We start from the raw sequence: 20,818 nt of genomic DNA, 5'->3' as shown, positions 1-20,818 counted from the left end.
CTACTCAGGATGGCTGAGATCTGAGAATTGTGGTTCACAGCCAGCCTGGGGAGGAAAGTCCTTGAGACTCTCAACTCCAGTTCACCAGCAAAAAGCTATGAGTGGAGATGTGGCTAAAGTACTAGAGCATGAACTTTGAGTGAGGGCTCAAGGACAGTGCCTAGGCCCTGAGTTCAAGCCCCAGTGCAGGCACTAATATATAATATATATTATATTGTATTTGAAATATTTATAATATGAATAAATATTATAAATATAACAATATATGTGTTGTTTTATAATATAATAGATTTATAATATAATTTATATATTTATTCATGATCTCTTAAATTGAAATACAAATAATAGAAAGAGTAATGTCCTTTAGTTTTATAAACTTTAATGAAGTCATCACAGTATTAATAAAGTGTTTATTTCTAAAATGGTATAGAAGTAATCTTAAGGACTTTTAGTAAATTAAAATTGTGAATAAAAAGCATATATTAAATAGAATTTTATGTTTCAACAGTGTTGAGTTGTATTTAGAGACAGTTCAATATATGAAAATTCTTCGAGAGCCTGACTAAAATATCAATGTTATGCATTTTATACTTTTTGGAAATAAGAGATGATTTTTTTAAGAATCAAAAATGAAACTTAAGTGCTTTCTGAGTTGAAACAAACAATGAGCATAAAATCCTCGGCTGAGAGAATGCACGCCGTGTTCTGGGTGATGGTGAGGTCTTTACGATTATTACCCTGACTCTTCTCTTCCCACATCCCTCTTACTTGCTGTGTAAAGTGTCAGTTTCCACAAACCCACTGCGATTACTTTCTATCGTATGTCCCTTCTAGCTCCTTGTGCATTAGAAATTGGTAGAACTCCTTCTGTGTCTGTCAGTGCAACTCATTTGAGAATGGCAATTTTAAGTATGGCACAGACAAGTGTTGAAGAACTCGACTTTCTTTGATACCTGTATTGATTGGCTCCACCTACATGGTGAGATGTGTTTCTTGGGGCACCTTCTGCTGTGGTTCCCCTCCCACCCCACACAAAAATGACAGTGCATTGTGCTGCAACTTATTTTAGCAGTGGACTCAAACATCCTACACTCAATGGTATTGAAGTACATTTGTATGTTTAGCAGTTCCCTGCCCAACGGTGCACAGAGGGCCTGTGGTTCTCTTTCTCGTAGTTATGGTGTTTCTGGAGCCCCAGATTAGGAGGCTTTTGTCCTGGGACATTCTCAGTTCACTCCACAGGGCTAAACTCTAGAGTAGAGTTTTAGTCTAAGAGCAACATTTTGAGACAGGTTTCTTATTTTTATGGGCTAGAACTTTAAGATGCACCATCTGTCTGAGATGGATGGAGGCTCACTTACTCCTCATCTATTCCATGTTGGCAGAGTTCTGGGTTTAAGAACTTTAAGAGAGGTCTTATTATTTAAATTGCCTCACCTTAAAGGAAGACTTTTTTTTGGGTGCTTGAACTCAAGGTCATCACTCTCTCCCTTAGCTATTTTGCTCAAGGCTGGCTTTTTGCTGGTTAATTGGAGGTAAGGGTCTCATGGATTTTTCTGTTTTGCCTGGCGCTTTGAACCATGATCCTCAGATCTCAGCCTCCTGAATAGTTAGGATTACAAGCAGGAGGCCCAGGCACTTGGCTAAAAGAATGTCTTTTAGAGAACACTAAAAACATATGTGTCTCTTGTTGCTTGTGTAATGTTTTTGTTATTTATATTTCTAAATACATTGAAATTTCATTTATGGAAATGGCACAATGAATGAACAGTCATAATATATAAAATACCTGTAGTAATGTTTCACTGGAGCTATGATGGAATTCATTAAGGTGTTCATAAAATTTTATGTTCTTCCATCACTATTTTCTTGGTAAATGTAATAACTTATTTTTGTATGGCTTCTGGCCATATCTTGGGTTTAACATCTGCTGGCTCCAGTGGCTACCATACCTTTTAAATTCTGAAGTCTTAACTGCTTAGAATGAACTAAATCTTTTCTTCTTGATGCTTACTTTTTCTTGGAAGATTTAATTTTATATTCCTAAAATAGTAACATAGACTTTAAAAGAGGTGATCACACATTGTTACAAACGTAGGGAAGAAATGGCCACTTCCCTATGGTAATACAGTGCAGTACATTACAAGCTGTAACTTGCTGTTGATTTTAATAGTTCTTCCTCCCAACCCAGATGACGTCCTCTGTTATACCGTAGGTCTACCTTTGGATTGTACTTAGCAAATTATGCAGTGTGAGTAGTCATATGCATATATACTTACTGTGATGGCTTCTTCATTAAAATAGAGCCATGGCCACTTAGCAGATTCTTGCTCACCTTGAATAAAGTCAGCCCCTTCTGCTTCCACAGTCATTTCTTACTTTTCCTTTTAGTATTTTTTTTTTTGCCAGTCCTGGGGCATGAATTCAGAACTCCAAGGCGTGGGTACTGTCCTGAGCTTCTTTTGCTTAAGGCTACCACTTGAGCACTTGAGCTACCACAGCGCCACTTCAGGCTTTTTCTGTGTATGTGGTGCTGAGGAATCGAACCCAGGGGCTTCATGCATGCTAGGCAAGCACTCTACCACTGAGCCACCTTTCCAGCCTCATTTCTTACTTTTCTCTGGAAGCTTCTTTGAGTATCTGCTAGCTCGACCTTTTTGCTTTGTTACGGGTTTTTCATGCTCTTTTTGTCTTTTCCTTTTCTGCAAGCTCTAGTTCCCAAAACAATTGCTATCTATATGGAAATCTATCCCCAACGAAAAAGTACTTTCACTCTTAAAGTAATAATATGAAGAAAAAAATTGATTTTGAGGTATGAAATAATGAAAAGTTATTTCATTCATAAAGCCCCCCCCAATATCTGCTAAAATAGTTGCACATTTAATGACATGCCACATAGAATTATAAATCTGTGTTTTGTACTGGGATGATAAGCTACATTGAACATTATTTTCATAGTATTAAATTCAGAAAATTGCTGGCTGAGAGGGAGTTGTGAATTTATTAAGCATAAGCTTAATAAATGGCTTTGTGTGATTCATTGCATTTAAATAATTTCTTTTTATTATTGAATGGAAGTGTCAGCATATGCTTGAGATACATGTTCTGTTCGATATCAGAATGCCTGTTTCTTTTTCAGTCTGTGGTCAAAACGGGGCGACTCCTTATCAGTCACGAGGCTCCTCTGACAGGCGGCTTTGCCTCCGAGATCAGCTCCACCGTCCAGGTAGGGTGACCTGCGTGTGTGTCAGGGCGGCTGTAACAGAGGGAAAAAGTGACTTGCCACAGTGGACCAATGTACGTTCTGCACATGCGCACTTTCCATGTGCACTGTGCTCTCCTTCACGTAATCATGTAATTCTACCTTCTAGAAAAGAAGTCTTAAATTAATACGAGTGGAAAAATCCCTTATGGGAAGAAGAAAGTTTGAAATGAGTTTACTGAATGAATGACTTCAGTTATATCTGCTGGGTTAACAGGAAAAGAAAACATTCTTAAGTTTCAATCTAATTCTTTAAAAAAAAACTGTGAAGGTTATGAAGTTGAGCTGATTATGAAATTGATGTTAGATTTTTATAGCCTTTACTCTCTAAAAGGGAAGCTTATCAGGAGTCAATAATTTCATTCCAATAAGAAAATTTTAAAATAATTCATTAAGTTACTTAATAAGCAAATTTATGATGTTATTGGCAATGGTGTAGAAATAACTTAAAAATTTCCTTTTAAAAATTGTTTTCAAGATACTGCAGATCAAGAAAACATTCCTGAATACTTCTTTTTGGATTTTTTTAAACGTTTATTCCTGTGTTAATTTTAACTTGATGGTTCTCTTTTAACAAACTTAAAAATAAACTTAAACTGGTATAAAATGGGTTGATTCTGAAATGCACAGTGTGACATACATCATTTAAAGTTTTTATCACTAACATTTAAATTAAAACGTGTTTTACATGAAAAGGACACGTGTTTTAAATTCAGACTATCTTCTCACTTTGCAAACCCTATATTTCTCTTTACTGGTGTCAGGTGCTTTAATTACTAAGGTACATGTAAGTAGAGAATTTCCTTTGAATATGTGACTTAATAATTTGTTATACAAACTGTAATATGTAATCATAAGAATGAAATTCTGATAAGTAGTCACAAAAATATCTTTAAAATTTTAAAAATAAAGAAGGATTTTTACTTGAAGAATATTTTAAAGGACTAACGAACAAAATTACCTACATTTTAAAATTAATATGAAGCATATTTAACCATAATGTTAAAAAAACTAGATCAAAATACTCCATAACTGTATTTGATTGAAAATTATACTGTCACAAGGAAAGCAGTCACTGGTGTTTTATAGATAAGTTGTTTTTCTATTTATTCAATTAGTATCTTTTAAGTGTGGTGTATCAGGTATTTATTATATATTTTATTCATTGAGTAGAATAATTAGTGTACTAAAGCTGTAGAAAATGAGGGCTCAAAGAATGAGTCACTCGAGTGCTAAGATATTATTCCAAGCCAGTGGCAAAGCTGGGAAAAGAAACCAGCTTTTCTGAATCCTGGTTAATACATAGTGTACTGAACCATTGGAAGCTGTAATGGTTACTGCTCATAGACATGACAGCCTTGCTGTGTTTTGTTTTATCAAAACTTTCATTTGGTCTACTTGTAAAAAGATTTCTATTAGAATGTAAGTAGAATTAGAAATCATACTCCCTGTGCAGCTTATTTTCTCTAAATATGCTTAGAACTATTTTTCTCCATCAATTTTCTGCAGTAGAGTCTGACTTAGTTTTCAAACTGGAAAAGACTTAGGAAGATGATTGAGTGTCTTGATTTTGCATACTATGTGCATTTGTGTTTATGGAACGATCTGCCTCATGTCCCAAGCATACTCTTAACACTGTATTAAGAGTTAAACACAGGCATTATAACTAGCCAACACCAAAAAACATAAATGTATCAAACTCAGATCCTGCAGCTCTGTCACAGTTGATGATAAAAGATGTCACAGAGATTTATCTACCATATAATCATGTGTATATTGTAATATGAAAACTCCAAAACAAAGACGTTCAAGAATGCATTCAGATGTTTTCAGGCATCTGAGAATACTGGTCTAAATCAACTGTATTCCTTTCACTGATGAGCATTTGTCATCCACAGTGCTCGACTTAGCCTGCTCAGAGTCACACAGACGTGGAACCCATCCAGGAATCTTGAGCGAACGTTAAGCATATACATATGCATTCTTTATTCAAAGTCTGCTCTCTCTCCAGAGGAAGATAGAAATTTTGGATTCATTATAAAGTTGTTTTCCATGGCAAAATTATTCAGCCAGTGAACCACAATACTATTAAATTTGTAGGAGGAATCTGCATTTAATACTTTGGGTAATTAGAAGTTAGATTTATTAATGTGAGGATGAATTTGAAAAAGGCTTGTGGTGTTTTCTTAGTTTGTGTTTATTTGCACAGTGGGCAGAAAATAATTATAGAATAATTTAATGAGCACAAAAATCCCCAAATATTTACCTTTTGTCCGTTTTATCTCTTGATAAGGGAGATACAGAATAAAAGCCAGGAAGTTGAAATTCCTCTTTTTTTTCAGTAAAAAGTTTGTGTATAATTTTGAGCACTCTGGATAACAAAATCTGCTTTTCAATAATTGCTTTGTGCACATATTCAAATAAGTGAAGTGGGCTTCATGTAGCCCGATCTTATGGCGTTGCTTCTGTATTTGTAATGAAACTTGTGTCAAGTTACTAAGAGTCTGGGTTGTTGAAACTGAAACTACTTGAATATGCCATGCAGTCACTTTCATATTTCTCTATTTTTTTTGTCATGTATATGTTGTACGAGTAAAAACAAAAAAGATAAAGGGCTATTAAGATACTGAAAGCAAGCTCTTTGGGGTGGCAGGAAAACATACATGAAGGACATTTTTTTTGTTGTTGTCTAGGAAAAGAAGTTTGAAGTTATGAATAAGAATGATCTATAAATTCGGGTACTATTAGGGAAAGAGTTGAGTTATTGTCATTGTTGCAGCAATTGAGTCTAAATTTTATGTGAGAATGATTAAAAAGGAATTGGTTTACAAAACCTGTTTTTATTGAAGATGTTGATAGCTTTCAATAATCCGATGGTTAATACCACAAAATTACCCATAATATTTTACAAGAATGATTACTAATAGTAGAATTACAGGGGTTTGGTAAATTAAAATCTGAGAGTCCCTGAAAATCTGAAATATGCTGTTTTACTCAAATTTTAAATTATAACTCAATTATAAATTAAATAGCATTGAAGAGAAGCTAGTACATGAGGCAATAAATATCCTTTAAAGTTTTTGACATCGACAGTTTTTGGGTTTAAAGCTACTTCGAATTAAATATGAAATAGAGGAACATATTTTACAGTGTTACTATGTTTTCGGAATTGCTATTGAAATATTATTTTTAGTTATATAGATAAAATATGAAAAGAATGAATGTAAAATGTAGTCATAATTTATTTACATAGCTCTTTAATTTACAGCAGATGGCTCTCCCATCAGAAAAGGAGTGCCTTGTCCACATCCTAAGTCTCTTTATGCCTGTGGCTCATTTTTCAGTCATTTATTTTATTTAAAACCATTTAAATTAACATAGCATGGAGTAATTCAACGTCCATAAAACTTATTTGACTAAGTTATGTTGATTACCGCACATATAATTATAAATATTTCCCACTAATTCCTACTAAAATGACTATTTAATAAATCAGTGATGGCAAAATTTAAATCTCTAGCATTTAATCATCACTGCTTTGCGTTTTGCTTGCATTTCATGTGGAGGTTAGCTGGGCAGCAGAACACGCCGGGGTCTGCCGCACGCAGCCCCCTCTGGGAAAGGTTTCTTGCTCCACCGTCCAGAGCTTCCCTGTCTCCTTCCATCGAATTTTACATTCCCATCTGTTCTCACTTTGGGGCAAGAGAGCTTTTTCTTCCTTCTCTTTTATTTGACACATACCGAAACTTGAAGTGCTTCTTCGAGTCCTACATTTTGCCTCCTGATTTTGTAGAAAGGTGCAGAGACGATAGAGGTTAAGCAGTGCATTGATTGACTTTTTCAAGGGGTAGGTTAAGCAAAGATTTCGTTGTTTCAGAAAACTACATAAAATAAGTTTTTGTCATGCTTGCCTTTTTCAGCTTTACGTAACTACAGATTTTCAAAGAAAATGCCCTTTTTTGGCTATACCAAAATATCACTAATATCATTCATTTAAACTTTCCCCAAGTTGATTTATGTGTTCTAGAATGCAGTTTTCAACATAGGCTTTATAAAAATGCCAAGGCCAACTGACCTGTGGTATTTTAGCAACTTTAAATAGCATGGTGTCTTCAAACATCTTAGAAATCTATAATCATTATTAATTTCCTACCCATTTCCATATGATGTCTTCAGAGTGATAGAATTGTGAGATCATAAAAATGATTAATTAATTTATTTCTCTGGAGTTAATGCTTAATAAAAGCGCCAAAAATTTTAAGGATTGTGGTTGGCTTTAAGGTTTGAGGGTTTTTCCTTTTTTTTTTTTTCAAACACATGGAAGCAATAAGTTTGCAATAAAGAGTCCAGTTGGAGAGGATGGTAACTTTCCATACCATTGTTTTATCCTTTCTGTGCGGTCTCTTTTCTGAGAATAAAAACTCCGAAATGGTGCGTACCGATATGGATATTTCAAGGTAATCAGATTCCAATCGTTTGATTTTTTTTTTTTATAGGGACTACATAAATCCTTGTGGAAAAGGAAAGTTTCATTACTTTCAACAAAAGGAATTTTGCTTTTCTCATTCTGTCAAGTGTGAAAGGTTTATTTAGTGGGATGTTTTTGTTGTTATCTCTTAAAGTGATAGTTTTTTTGTTGTTGTTGTTGTTTTTGTGTGTGTGTGTGTGTTTGTATGTGTGCCAGTACTGTGGATCTGAACTCAAAGACTGGGAGTGTCTTTTAGCCTTTGAGCTCACAGCTCGCATTCTACCATATGAGCCACAACCACACTTAAGACTTTTTGCTGATTTGTGATGAGTCTCATAGACTTCATTACCCAGGTTGGCTTTGAACCATAATCTAAAGTTCTCAGCCTCCTGAGTAGCTAAGATTACAGGCATGAGCCACAGAAGCCTGTCAAAGTACAAAGTGTTAAAAACATCAGTTTGAAGGTGGGGAAAGAAAAAGATTCTGAATGGTCTTGAGGGCTTTTTTTTTTTTTTTTTTGGCCATATTTACTTGTTTGAACTATGTTGATAAATTAAGACTCAGCAGAGAAAACCATTGAAATAATAATTGGATGAGTAGTTTACTACAAGTTTGTCATCTTAGTTTTTTTTTTTTTAAATCTCAACAGTGGTGTAAAGCATTTTCCAACAGCAAATAAAACAATAAGAGAAGTATACTTCTTTGCTAAAAGATGGAGCCAGAGTATCAGAAAAGCAGTTAGCATAGAGTATTCAGATATGGGCTGGCCTTTTAAAAACTCAATTATTCCTGAATTCTATTGACTGTTCTGTAAACTGCCTCCTTGGCTACAGATAGGGATTAAAGGCTAAACTATCCAGGGAATCCTCATGGATAGGGTGGTTTTATGACTGCATTCAACCCCAGCCATCCTCCCACCCTGGATTGATCTCTTTCTTGTCAGCTTTTTTGCTTGCTAGTGGAAATGTGACCATGTTGCCAGCACCTGCTCTGTCTTCTTCCCCCGGCCTTGCTTGGGTAGCTGACCATTTCTATCGCTACTCAATTCTGCTGTTGGGCATCAGACTCAAAATTCCTGTTTCTTGCTAAGGGGAGAGGCAAAATTGATCCTATAAAATAGTCGTGTGGAAGGACTTTATCAGGAAACAGTGAGATAGGTAGAAATGAGTATGTTGGTGTTCATCAGTTTAAGGAAAACAACTTCTGAAAAAGTGAAGTCATTTTTCTGCAGCTGTTTCTTCACTGTTAGGTGTGTGTGTGTTTGTGTGTGTCCATGCGTGCACATACACGTGAGACTATACTGGATCTAGAGTTTAAGTCCTCCACCCTTGCACAGCTTTTTGCTTTTAGTTCTCTTCTACTTGACCCATACTTGCAGTTCTAGGTTTTTGCTGGTTGATTGGAGATCACTTGAGTAAAGTCTCACGGGCTGTCCAGGTTGGCTTTGAATCATGATCCTCAGATCTCAGCCTCTTGAGTAGCCAAGATTGTGGCTGTGAACCACCAGCTTCTCCTTGTTTCTGGATCTTTTAAATTCTCTTCTTACCTTTGTCTTTTGCCTCTCATTTCTTGACACAGTATTATCCATTGTTTTCTTTAAACACTCATCAAAAAATTTTTTCTTTTCATTTTCTGCTTGAACATTTCAGTGCACCTCTCATTACAACAATGTCTTTTTGTCAATGATCTAAAGCTTGGGTTACCCAAGCCTGTGTTCCCAGTAATGTTTCTCTCATCCATTTTTGACTCCAGTATGATGATTACACTGGCCATTTTCTGAATAATCATTCATTCTTGCCTCAAGATAGGCATTTGGTCTAAGAAATGGAGTCCTTATTTTAGACCACTTGGACTTTATTAGAAGAAATAAACTGATAAACTGATAATTATAGGATACAACATTCAGAGGACTGTCACCTAAACCAGATGTGACCACTAGGTCAACTCTTAAAAAGCTGAATATTGTCTCGAGAGTGAAGGTGGGTAGATATTTCAGGAAGAAGGAAGTAAGCAGGCATACAAGGTATTCACCAGTCTGGGAGTCACAGTGGTGTTGGTATGGCTACAGAGTAGCAAACTGAAGACTGAAAGGTAGGAGCAAGATCCTAACCATAGTATTAAGTATTTTTTTGTGTGTGGAGAAAATAGATTTGACACAGGAGAGCTACTGGTATGGAGAGAAATTCCAATTTTTCCCATTTAATATATTAAAAACATACCTTACAGCTGGGTGCCAATGGCTCACACATAAAATCATAGCTACTCAGGAGTTTGAGATCTGATGATCATGGTTCAAAGATAACCTGGGCAGGAAAGCCTATGAGACTCTTACTCAAGGTAGAGCACTAGTCTTGAGCAAAAAGTTCAGGGAGAGCACCGAGGCCCCCCCACCCCCTCCCTAAGTTTAAGCCCCAGGACTGGCACAAACAAGTATGTGAATATAGGACATAATTAGAACTCAAAAATAATGCTCAGAGTTATTATTGGTATTTAAAACTGTGGGAGAAGCTAGGTCCTAATGGCTCAGGGCTTTAACCTTAGCTACTGAGGAGGCTGAGATCTGAGGACTGATTCAAACCCAGCCTGGGCAGGGAAGTCTGTGCCACTTTATCTCCAAGTAACCAGCAGAGAACCTCCTTTTTCTGTGAGCCTGAGGAACATGCTTGTATTTCTATATTCACTGTGGAAGTACCACAAACTAACTAGTAAAATAGGTTCTCCGAAGGAAAAAGATTCCTTTCTTTGAAAGCTCCAGTGGTTTGTATGACTTGGTACCTTTATTTTTTATTATCGTTAAGTGGTTGCACAAAGGAGTTCCAAATCGACTTGTCAGTGTATGAGTACAATGCATCTTGAGCAATGCCCTCCCTTCCATCATTCTCCCCTGGCTCTCCCAACCCCACCTATCCCCTCAAATGACCTGCTTCTATTTTCACACGTGAACAGTGAGTATCCTGACTGCATTCCCCACCCCTCCTTTCACCATTCCTCCACTCTCCTTCCCTTGACCTCACCGTGGACAGACAAAACATGCTTCAGCTTTTGTTATTCTGGTGTTTTGTTAAACTATTAGTTGTTCCCAGTGGTATTCTGGTATTTTATTAAACCGTTAGTTGTTCTACCACCATTGGCCCCAAAAGAGTTGTAGTTTTGATTCAGTGCCGCGATCAAAGTCTTGTTAGACTTTGTTAGACTGACTGAAAATACTGCATTTTCTTATTGGGTGTAAAGGAATATTGAATTTCTATATGTTAATTATGAAACACTTTTAACAACTGTCAGATTACAACTAATTTATTTACATTTTTTTACAGAAGACTTTTAGGCAGCAGAGAGCCTATCCATGACCTAAGCCAGTCCTGGAAAACAGAACTGAACTGTCTGCTTTGTTTTGCCTCTTGCTAGACAGTCATGTTTGTAAGGCTGAAAGCGCATTTCAACTGGGTGATTTAGCACAGTGAAATGTATTGATCAAATTAGTTTGTGTTTCATTGTAAGAGACATTATCTCTTCTCAGGAATGAGTCTGCAGTCCCAGACACATGTTTCAGTTTAAAGTAGACATTAAAATAAGGGTTAACTAATGTTATTGAGTTTTCTGCTCAATTTGAACTTCATCCCTTGTGAAAATTATAATCAATACTTATTACAAGAAAACTAGCGGTTATAAGTGAAAGCTGTAAGTAGAAATCACCTAGCTTATAATTGTTTTGATTTTCTGGCTTTGTCATCATTAATGTAAATTTTTAAGATGTCATCTTAATTTGCAGAAATGTCTGGTAATTTCAATTTGATTGGGAAATGAATGATTATTTTGTTTTAAGGTGTGTTAAAAGAAGAAGGGACTTTTGAAAACTTTGTTCTGTTAATACTCGAGTTTAAACTTTGAGCCTTTTGCTTGCTCTGTTGGTATCAGGCCTCTAGCTTTATCTAATTTTAAAATGTGAGTGGGCTGGGAAGGTGGCTCAGTGGTAGAGCACTTGCCTTGCATGCATGAGGCCCTGGGTTCAATTCCCCAGCACTACATAAGCAAAAAGAAAAAAAGCTGGAAGTGGCACTGTGGCTCAAGTGGTAGAGCACTAGCCTTGAGCTGAAGAGCTGAGAGACAGCGCCCATGCCCAGAGTTCAGGCCCCATGACTGGACCCCCCCCCCCAAAAAAAAATAAATAAAATGTGAGTACCATTTTTTATTACCTGTATGGGTAGAAAAACAGACTTGCTTGCACTCAAACTCATTTTCTAGCTTTAATCTATTAATACTGGCATTGCTGTATTTTGCCTGCTAGCATAGAAAAGTCCCCACGAGCACAAATGATACTCAGATAATACTAAGACTCTGCAGGGTGAGAAAAGAATTATAGTTTTTCTGTGAAAGTCCATATGCATGCCAAAGCACACTCAAAGTACAGCCATCTCAGGGAAAACCAAAACATCATGTGACTGACTGTACATGTACCAACAGTCCATACATGTAAGTGTTTTATACTAGCACTATTTGAAGGTGGGATTAACCCTGATTCAGGAAAGGAATGAAGAAACCCAGCTATCAAGAAAGCAAAGCAATTCTATCAAAAGATATAAAATAGTAAAGATTGTTTTCTTAACAATGGCATAATCATAATTGTGCTATGGTATGAATATGGATTTTGTAATGGTGGTTATCAAAAGCATTCTTTAAAACCTAAAGATTTAGACTTCCTTTTAAAAAGCTATACCTTTCTCGGCTAATGATTTTGATTAAATGGATTTTTTGTGTTATCTCAATTAAAATGTTCCTTTTTTCAAACTAAGGCTTGACTCATTGCAATCAGTTAATTTATTTTTGCTCAGGGGAACTCTGAGCCTTAACATAACATACTTGGGCCAGGTGTCCGGTGGCTCACACCTGTAATCCTAGCTATTCAGGAAGTTAAGATCTTAGGATCACAGTTGGAAGCTAGCCTGGCAGGGAAGTCCATGAGACTCCTATCTCCAAATTAATCACAGAAAAAGCCGGAAATGGGGTGCCAGCTTTGATCATGAAGGAGCTGAGGGACAGTGTCCAGGCTCAGAGTTCAAGCCTCAGCCCTGGCAAAAAAGAAAGTATTGGGAGGCTACAATTCTGTGCTCTACATGTGGGTGTTTCTTCTGAGTTAAGGGGAGGATGATTGGGCTCCGGCCTGGAGGATAATTCACTATTGATGGTATCTTAGCTTTTACTATACAACAGGTAGTTTCTAAGATACCAATAGCATTTTTTGTTGTTGAATGTTTTTTTCTTGCTGGTTCTGGGGCTTAAGCTCAGAGACTGGGCACTGTACCTGAGCTTTTTGATGTTGGTATAATTTGTGGAGGGGAAGGGCAAAAACAAACTGTTTAAATAGGGATACAGGTGGACCCATTGCAACAATGAGATGCACAAGTCGTTATGGAGAAAAATGAACTTTACAACTGTGGGGGGGGGGAGGGGAGATGGGAAGGGGAAACAAAGCAGGAGGCAATAATCCTTGATAAGAAATGTACTCATTACCTTGCCCATGTAATTGTAACCCCTCTGTACGGTATTTTCACAATAAAAAAAAAAAAAAGCTCAAGGTTAACACTATCTCTTGAGCCACAGCTCCACTTTGGCTCTTTTAGTGATTAATTGACAGACTTTCCTGCTGAAGCTTGCTTCAAATCATGATCCTCACAGCTCAGCCTTCTGAGTTGCTAGGATTGCAGGTGTGAACTCTTGGGGGCTTAAACTTGATAAGTAGTTTATGGGTAAATTACAAAGGTTTTTGTTATTAGTGAAACCTCATTATTCAAAGTTTATTTTCTAGTGACATAAAAGTGGATATGATCACTATCATATAGTTAATGGTATTGTGATAAGTGAAAGCCAGATTTTTAATAACAGATTTATGTTTCCATGATATATGCAAGTCACACATTTTATGTGTGACTTTTATATTTGCATTGCTTTTGTGAGCCCTTGGTCATCTGGACGTCATAGAGCTGACATGTAAATTAGGATAAGTACTGTATCAGACTAAGGAGGAATGAATGGACTAGTTGCTGTGGAGATGGAAATTAGACCCACTTTCTGCCAGTCTACCTGTTACACTTCTCGCCCCTTCCCGTCAATATCTGAACTTCTCATGTGTTTATCTGAAGAGGAAGTTTGTTATAGAGACAGGCAGACTCTCAGCTGTTCCTGGAATAATGCAGCATTTATTTACTTTACCTTCCCAACTGGGTTAGATCAGGTTACTCCCAGAAGCCAGAATGTATAATTACCTACATAATAATAATGTTACTTTATGGAAATATCATCCAGCATGTTTGTTGTACAATTAAATTTTAAGTAAAGGATCCATAACAATGGAGTTACAACTCAGTAGTGATTTCTGTAAATTGAGTGCAGCTTTCTTGGAACAGACACGGTGTCTCATATTGTAACCTCAGCTCTTGTGGAAGATAGGAGGATAGAGATAGGAGGATAGGAGTTGAAGGTCAGCCCTGCCAAGAAGTTAGAAAGGACTTACCTCAAAGAGCAAGGAGTAGGTGTGATGCTGATGGTGCCTGCCTGTAATCCCAGCTATACGGGAAACAGGAGCATCTCAGTTGTGGCTTAAATGGTAGAGTGCTTGCCTAACAAAAACAAGGTACTGAGTTCAAAGGCCTTAATGTCAAATGCCTTCTTAATGTCAAGAACTTAGAAGAACATCAAGATCAATGACATTTCTTTCTTTGTGGTTGTTTCTTTTAAATATAATGTGGAAGAAGTTGAAATTAATTTTTGTTGTTAAAGGCTCTTGTTTATATGTGTAGCTTCTTTTTAGTGACAAACCAAGAGTCATTGAATGGAATGTCTTTCTACTTGTATCGAATTAAGTAATTTTAATGGTTTCAAAACATTCACAGTTCCTCAATGTACTTGAAATAAAATACAGTTTTCTATACTGTCTTTCACAGATTGAGTGTTGGTGGTTGGTACTGTGCACAGCATGATGGCACGGAAAGACTCCTGTCTTAACATACTGCCTAGCTGCCTTTGACTCAGTAAAGATCCTGAGCCTTTTTATTAGCGGCAGCTCTCGATTTTTATGAGTCTGGCTTTTTGAAATGATTGCTAAAAGGGTAAATCATAGTGTTCTGTAATAGCAAATTAAAGATCTGTGGGGAGTTGGTAACCATTACAATGTGTTTCTTTTTTCAGTAAACGTGATTTTCATTATACTACATGATATTTAAGTGTCTGAAATTATGGTATGAGAACTTATTTAATAGCTTATTGACTTTGGGGTTTATGTGTTTGAAAAATGCCTGGAGGAAAAATCCAGTTGTCAAGATCAAGATCTCATGGAAAATAGTAGTTTAGAAGTGAGTGAGCATGATTGGAAATACCCTTCACTTATGATGGACTTTCATGAAGGTAAATAAAAGCACAATTTACTGAAGGGGATGGAGCGGGGGTCTCGCCTGCTGCCTGCAAACGATCACTGAGTTCATAAAACGGCTGCAGACTTCAAGGGACTGAGACAGGCTCTCAGGAAGCATGTGTTACACACCCTGCACTTTATCTAAAGGGTTTTCTTTTATTACAAGTTCTTTTTCCTTAAATGCCTGTGAAATGGCCCAGCCTTTTACAAATTATTCTGAGGCTGAAGGGTGTGATCTTCCCTGTCATGGAGTGGCAGGAGTAAGACTTGGGGGGTGCAGGGTAGCTAGGAGGATAGTGCTTGTGTTCAGTGTCCTTCTGTTCTAGGATCAGAACATGCCTGTGCATATGTAAAAAGGGCTCATCTTTAATTGCTTCTTTTTCTAAAAAAACTACTATTTATTATTCATTTGTTACTAGGAATATTTATATTCATTTGTTACAGTCAGTTTTTAAATTGAAATAGGCTGTGTTTCTTTTTTATTGTGGTGGGGGACATGATTGTCTTTCTTTGTTGTTTGGCTCAGTTGCAGACTGCCTTTATAGCAAGTCCTAGTGTCTTGAGTTAAAGCCCCAGAGCTGCTATGTCTAGTATTTCTAACAGATAGCAAAAGGCAAAAACAACTTTCTTGTTGTGCTATAAAGATCACATCCATTGATGTGATCTTTTCAGAAACCGAATGGCTGTTTGTGGAAAAGAAAATAATAGGACTCTAAGAAATAATTTTTACTTTACATTCTTCTGGATTCTTCTGGGATGCCCCTTTGTTATGTTTCACTGAGCATGCCTGTTATGTCCAATACTTTGTTCTGTTCTGTGAAGAAATGAAAACATTTTTGAAAAAAAATAGTCAATTCTAGAAGGTAGACTATGTCAAGGAAAAGTTCTTCTGTTTGTAGAATCCAAGTAATTCCCAAGCCTATTTAAAAATTTCAATAGCGCTAGTGGCTCATGCCTGTAATCCTAGTTACTCAGGAGGCTGAGATCTGAGGATCACGGTTCATAGCCAGCCTGGTAAAAGTCCAGCAGGAAAGTCCATGAGACTCTTATCTCTAATAAACCTCCAGAAAACCAGAAGTAGCGTTGTGGCTCAAGTGGTAGAGCGCTCGCCTTGAGCTGAAGAGCTGAGAGACAGTGCCCAGGCCCAGAGTTCAAGCCCCATGAACAACAACAACAAAAATTCCAATAGAATATATTTTATAGATATTATTTTGTAGTCTGATTCAGCTTATACTATTTAACTATTTACATTAATATTGAGTTAATATTGCTTTAGTGATCTCCCTCAGACACATGATTGTGACATTCATGTTGAAAAACAAAAACATTTTTGCATGTATTGAAATATATTTTACAGTAATTATATAATGAAAACCACTGTGCTAGATTCCTCTGGGAAACCAATGGTGATGAGATCTGATGGTTTTGCACAGGCTGACTGTCATGAGCCTGTCCAAAATTCACAATGCGCATGTACTACTTCGTTTTCCAGAATGCTTCATCCTGTATTCACAGTGTGACATATGGGGCCATGCAGGATGGGACGCTCGAGAGCCACCTTGCTGGCCGGGCCTACGTTGTCAGCAGGTGTTAGAAGTGCACACTGCTTGGCTCTGTGTCAGTGCAGCAGAGAGGCCCCGTCCGCCAATGGGGAGGCAGTGCACGTGGTGGACAGTTCTCTTCCATGAAGTGTGCGTGCACGCGTGTTTCACTTCCAGCCGGGGTGCACTTGTGTTGTTCAGCTCACTCAGGGACATAGTACGTGTGCTGCAACAGTGCAATAAGACATATGGAACGAAGCAATGCTGATTGGAAGCCCCAGATCTGTGAGTGGCAGCCTGGCTAGGTATAGGGATCTGTTTTCTTGGTGTCAGTCCTGGGGCTTGAACGCAGAGTCTGGGCGCTGTCCCTGGTCTTTGTTGTTCAGGGCTAGTGCTCTGCCACTTGAGCCACAATGCCACTTCTAGCTTTTTTGGTGGTTTAAAGGAGGTAAGAGTCTCATGGGGGCTCTTCAGCTAGGCTGACCTTGAACTGTGATCTCAGATCTCAGCCTCCTGAGCAGCTAGGACAGTGAGCTTCTAGTGCTGGGCTGAGGATGGTGTTGTAAAGAGAGAAGCAGCAACATCTCCAGCATGCACAGGAAATAATGAAGCTGACTTGATTAAAACCTAAGAGTGAAGTGAGATGTCTTCATCAGAGCTCGGGTTATATCCTGCTGTGTCACTGGAGCTCCACTCGACTGGATTTCCATAGTTTTATGTCAGCATCTGCTGGTGCTGCCGATGCTTCTGAAATAAGAAACTGGCTAGATTGCAGGAAGAAAGTGATTAAGTGGTTAAATACAATTATTAGTTGTACTGGAATAAGTCTGGGGAAAGCAGATGATAAAAGAAACAGAATTAGGATAGAAGATGTGAGTTTAAAAAAAGAGAGCTGTCCTGTCCCCCAGTGTCCCTGCAGGTTCTCTTCCCAGTGAGAGCGACACCAACCTACATAAGGGGCGGGCCCAGGATCTGCCCAGAATGGGGACCACTGGCCGCAGGCCCAGAGCACCTCACACCCCACACCCTGCCTAGGAACGCAAGATCCCACAGCAAGTGGGTTTCCTAGAGCTAGAGGTGGAGGAGGAGCCTATGCGGTAGAGTGCTGGCCTCAAGCAAAAACCCTGAGCCCACAGACACAGCACCAGGCCTGTAGTCCAGTCCTCAGGGTCAGCACGAAAGAAACCACCACAACAAAGCCAGGACTACAAAATGGGAACTGATCTGCTTTCCACTTTGTACATGAAGCAGATGAACACAGAGAAGGTTGTCAACGTGTCCTAAATCACACAGTTAATAGGCAGTAACCTTGGCTGTTAGCTTCTATATTGAAGAATTTCCCTAAAATCTGTTTCTGATAGAAAACAAACAAAAAGAAAAGCCATTATATTTCTAGTGAAAGTTGAAAAACACCCATTAAATATTTGTCAGCCTGTTTATGATGTTTGGAACATGAATTAGTTTCACTAATTTTTTTCAGGCTGTTTTTACCTATGACTGATAGAAAACATTTTCTTGACTGAGAAGCAAAAATATTGCATAATCTGAAGACAAATAGTCCTTTTCATTTAAGCCACAAGATCATTTCGCAAGGATCATAAAATATTCAAATTGTATGACATTTGAGTTGTCATACATTTCTGTCATTTTATTAAAACAACAGGTATTATTTATAGTATTATGTTGCGCTATTCTTTTCCCTTTGATGACTAAAATAGTCAAGCCAGGCATGAGAGCTCAAGTCTGTAATCCAAGCTACTCAGAAAGCTGAGTTTGAGAGGGCCATGGTTGAAGGCCAGCCTAGACAAAAAAGTTACTGAGACTCTTTCTCAACCAATAAAACGCCCGGTATGGTGGCACCGTGTCATCTCATCTATGCAGGATATGTAAATAAGAGGTTCACAGTTCAGCCTGACCCAGGCAAAAGTGAGATTCTATTGGAAAAATAACAAAAGCAAAAAAAGGGATGAGAGCTTCTGCCTAGCAATAAGTTCGAATCCCAGCATTACAAAAAAGAAGTCAGTTACCCAAGACCTCATAGAGTACATACTTGGTGATCTGTGCCAGGCTTGCTGTGGGCTCACTGTTGGTTTTTAGTTTTACCAGTTAATTGTTTTCCTTGAATTATATAGGAATGGAATTGAAATGTTCATAAAACCAATAGGGAACTTGTGTTTCCCATTACCAGGGGCACTCCTGTTAATGTGGGATTGCTCATTCCTCATGCAGAATCTTCAGTGGGGGCCGTCCCCCTCCCTGTCTCTCCTCTCCCCTCTCCCCCCATCCCACTGGGCCTCACAGAGGTGGGAAGCACCTTACCCCAGGCCTCTTTTCTCTCAGCTTCTACAGTTCCATCCTTCGCATTTTTTGTGTGATCTTTCTGTTTTCTTCCCTATTTTAATAGGCACGAAGTACAGAAGTAATTGTTCTTAGATGGGGTTGTTTGCCCGGCTTGATATTTCTGGGACATCAGCTCATCCTAGCTTCACCTTCCACCAGGATGATGGAGGTCGCAGGAACTGAGGGGAATCAGGGAAAATCACACATGGCTTCTTCACAGCCCCCTGGAACTGGTATCATTTTAACACCATCGTAGTCACAGGTTCTCTATTCTTCCTTGAAACTACCAACTAAATCTCTCTCCTTCTCCTTCTCTTTCTCTGTCTTTTGAAAGCATTTTTCCCTTACTTGGGAGATTCCAGACATTCACCATTTCTTCCCCTTGTGTCTTTTAAATTCATGTCTTCATTGGCCACTTAAGCATTACTGTGGGCCTTAGTATTTGACCTTGGGATCTCCTGGATTGCAAGGGAAGGACTGGCCATGGTTGCTTGGTTGGGCTTTGGCCGTGCACTGTGGCCACTGATTGAGTTTATGTTAGTCTTAAAGATGAACATGTGACATTTATTATTAAAGGTAGCTCTAGCTTGAAAATGCAGACTCTAGCACATTTTTAAGAGGCTCTTTGGAAAATATGTTACAAACCCCTTACGGTGTTTTAGAAAACATTGCAAGCAGTAACTTTCTTCTTCTGAGACTCTCAATGTCTCATTTAAGCTAACAGAGCAATTCTGTAGTTAAAAGAGAATGGAGAAGGTCATTAGTGGTGTGAGGAAGTGATGCTACTTACTTTTTTCCCTCAGAACTGGGATTCGAACTCAGGGCCTCCTCCTAGGAGGCTAGCTCTGTACTTATTGAGCTACCTCCAGCCCTGTTTTTTGAGATCAGGTCTCACTTCTCAGCTGAGCACAAATTTGATCCTTGATATACCTGTGTGTCATAGCTGGTATTACAGGTGTATCTGTTTGTGTTTACCTTTACACTGTAGAGATGGGGTCTTGTGGGCTTTTCTGCTGAGACAGCCCTCAAACAGTAATCCTCCTGTTCTCAGCTTCCCAAGTAGCGAGGTTACAGGCGGGAGCCACCAGCACTCAGCTTTGTGCTATGTAAAATTTTAACCCACATTTCCTAGGTGTATTTTCTCTACTCCTACTTCTCTTTTCAAATTTCTGATGGGAAAAAATGTGGACACACACACACACACATACGCACACATGCGTGCATGTATGCACACCCAAAGAGTTCTGATCTTATTCCTAATGTACATGGAGGGTACCAAACACTCAATTTCAGTTAAAAATGAAGCCTACAGTAAAAGGGGAACTAGTGTGGAGCTGGAAAGGGAGGGAAGCAGGGTGTGGAAGAGCATGGAGGGGTGAGTATACTACAGGTGCCTAGCTGTGCATGGATGGGTCATAAGCCCTCTACTGTGTACGGTTTAGTATACACCGATGAAAAGGGAAGAGATAAACGAGGCATACACTTACTCTCATAGCTTTAGTCAGTTTATTTACACCTTTCTTAAATTTAATGGGAGAATTTAATGTAAGAAGTGAAACTAAAGATTGTTTAACATGAGTATCAAGGGCTAGAAGAGGAAACAAGGCTTAAGAAATAGTGTATATTTTGTTGAAGATGAGAATGATGATGATAATGATTAATGATTTATTTAAAAGTATTAAGTATTATTTAAAACCCTTAAGCTGGATGCTAGTGGTTCACACCTGTAATCCTAGTTACACAGGAGGCTGAGATCTGAGGATCTCAGTGCAGAGCCAGCCTGGGCAGGAAAGACTGAGACT

The 20,818-nt window shown here is 38.2% G+C and overlaps 1 protein-coding gene across 1 annotated transcript in view; it reads left to right on the top strand.

Moving 5' to 3' along the window:
• The window catches only part of Bckdhb (branched chain keto acid dehydrogenase E1 subunit beta), a 174,319-nt gene that overhangs the window by 119,098 nt on the left and 34,403 nt on the right, over nucleotides 1-20,818 (top strand). The window contains exon 9 of the mRNA XM_042671145.1: nucleotides 3,140-3,226. Within this exon, the coding sequence (XP_042527079.1) occupies nucleotides 3,140-3,226 (87 nt within the window). The remainder of the gene's footprint in view (nucleotides 1-3,139; nucleotides 3,227-20,818) is intronic.

The sequence above is a fragment of the Dipodomys spectabilis genome, unplaced genomic scaffold (genome assembly GCF_019054845.1).
Source record: "Dipodomys spectabilis isolate Male_0828 unplaced genomic scaffold, ASM1905484v1 ptg000600l, whole genome shotgun sequence".
Lineage (NCBI taxonomy): Eukaryota > Metazoa > Chordata > Mammalia > Rodentia > Heteromyidae > Dipodomys > Dipodomys spectabilis.
This window is presented reverse-complemented; position numbering and strand designations above follow the sequence as displayed.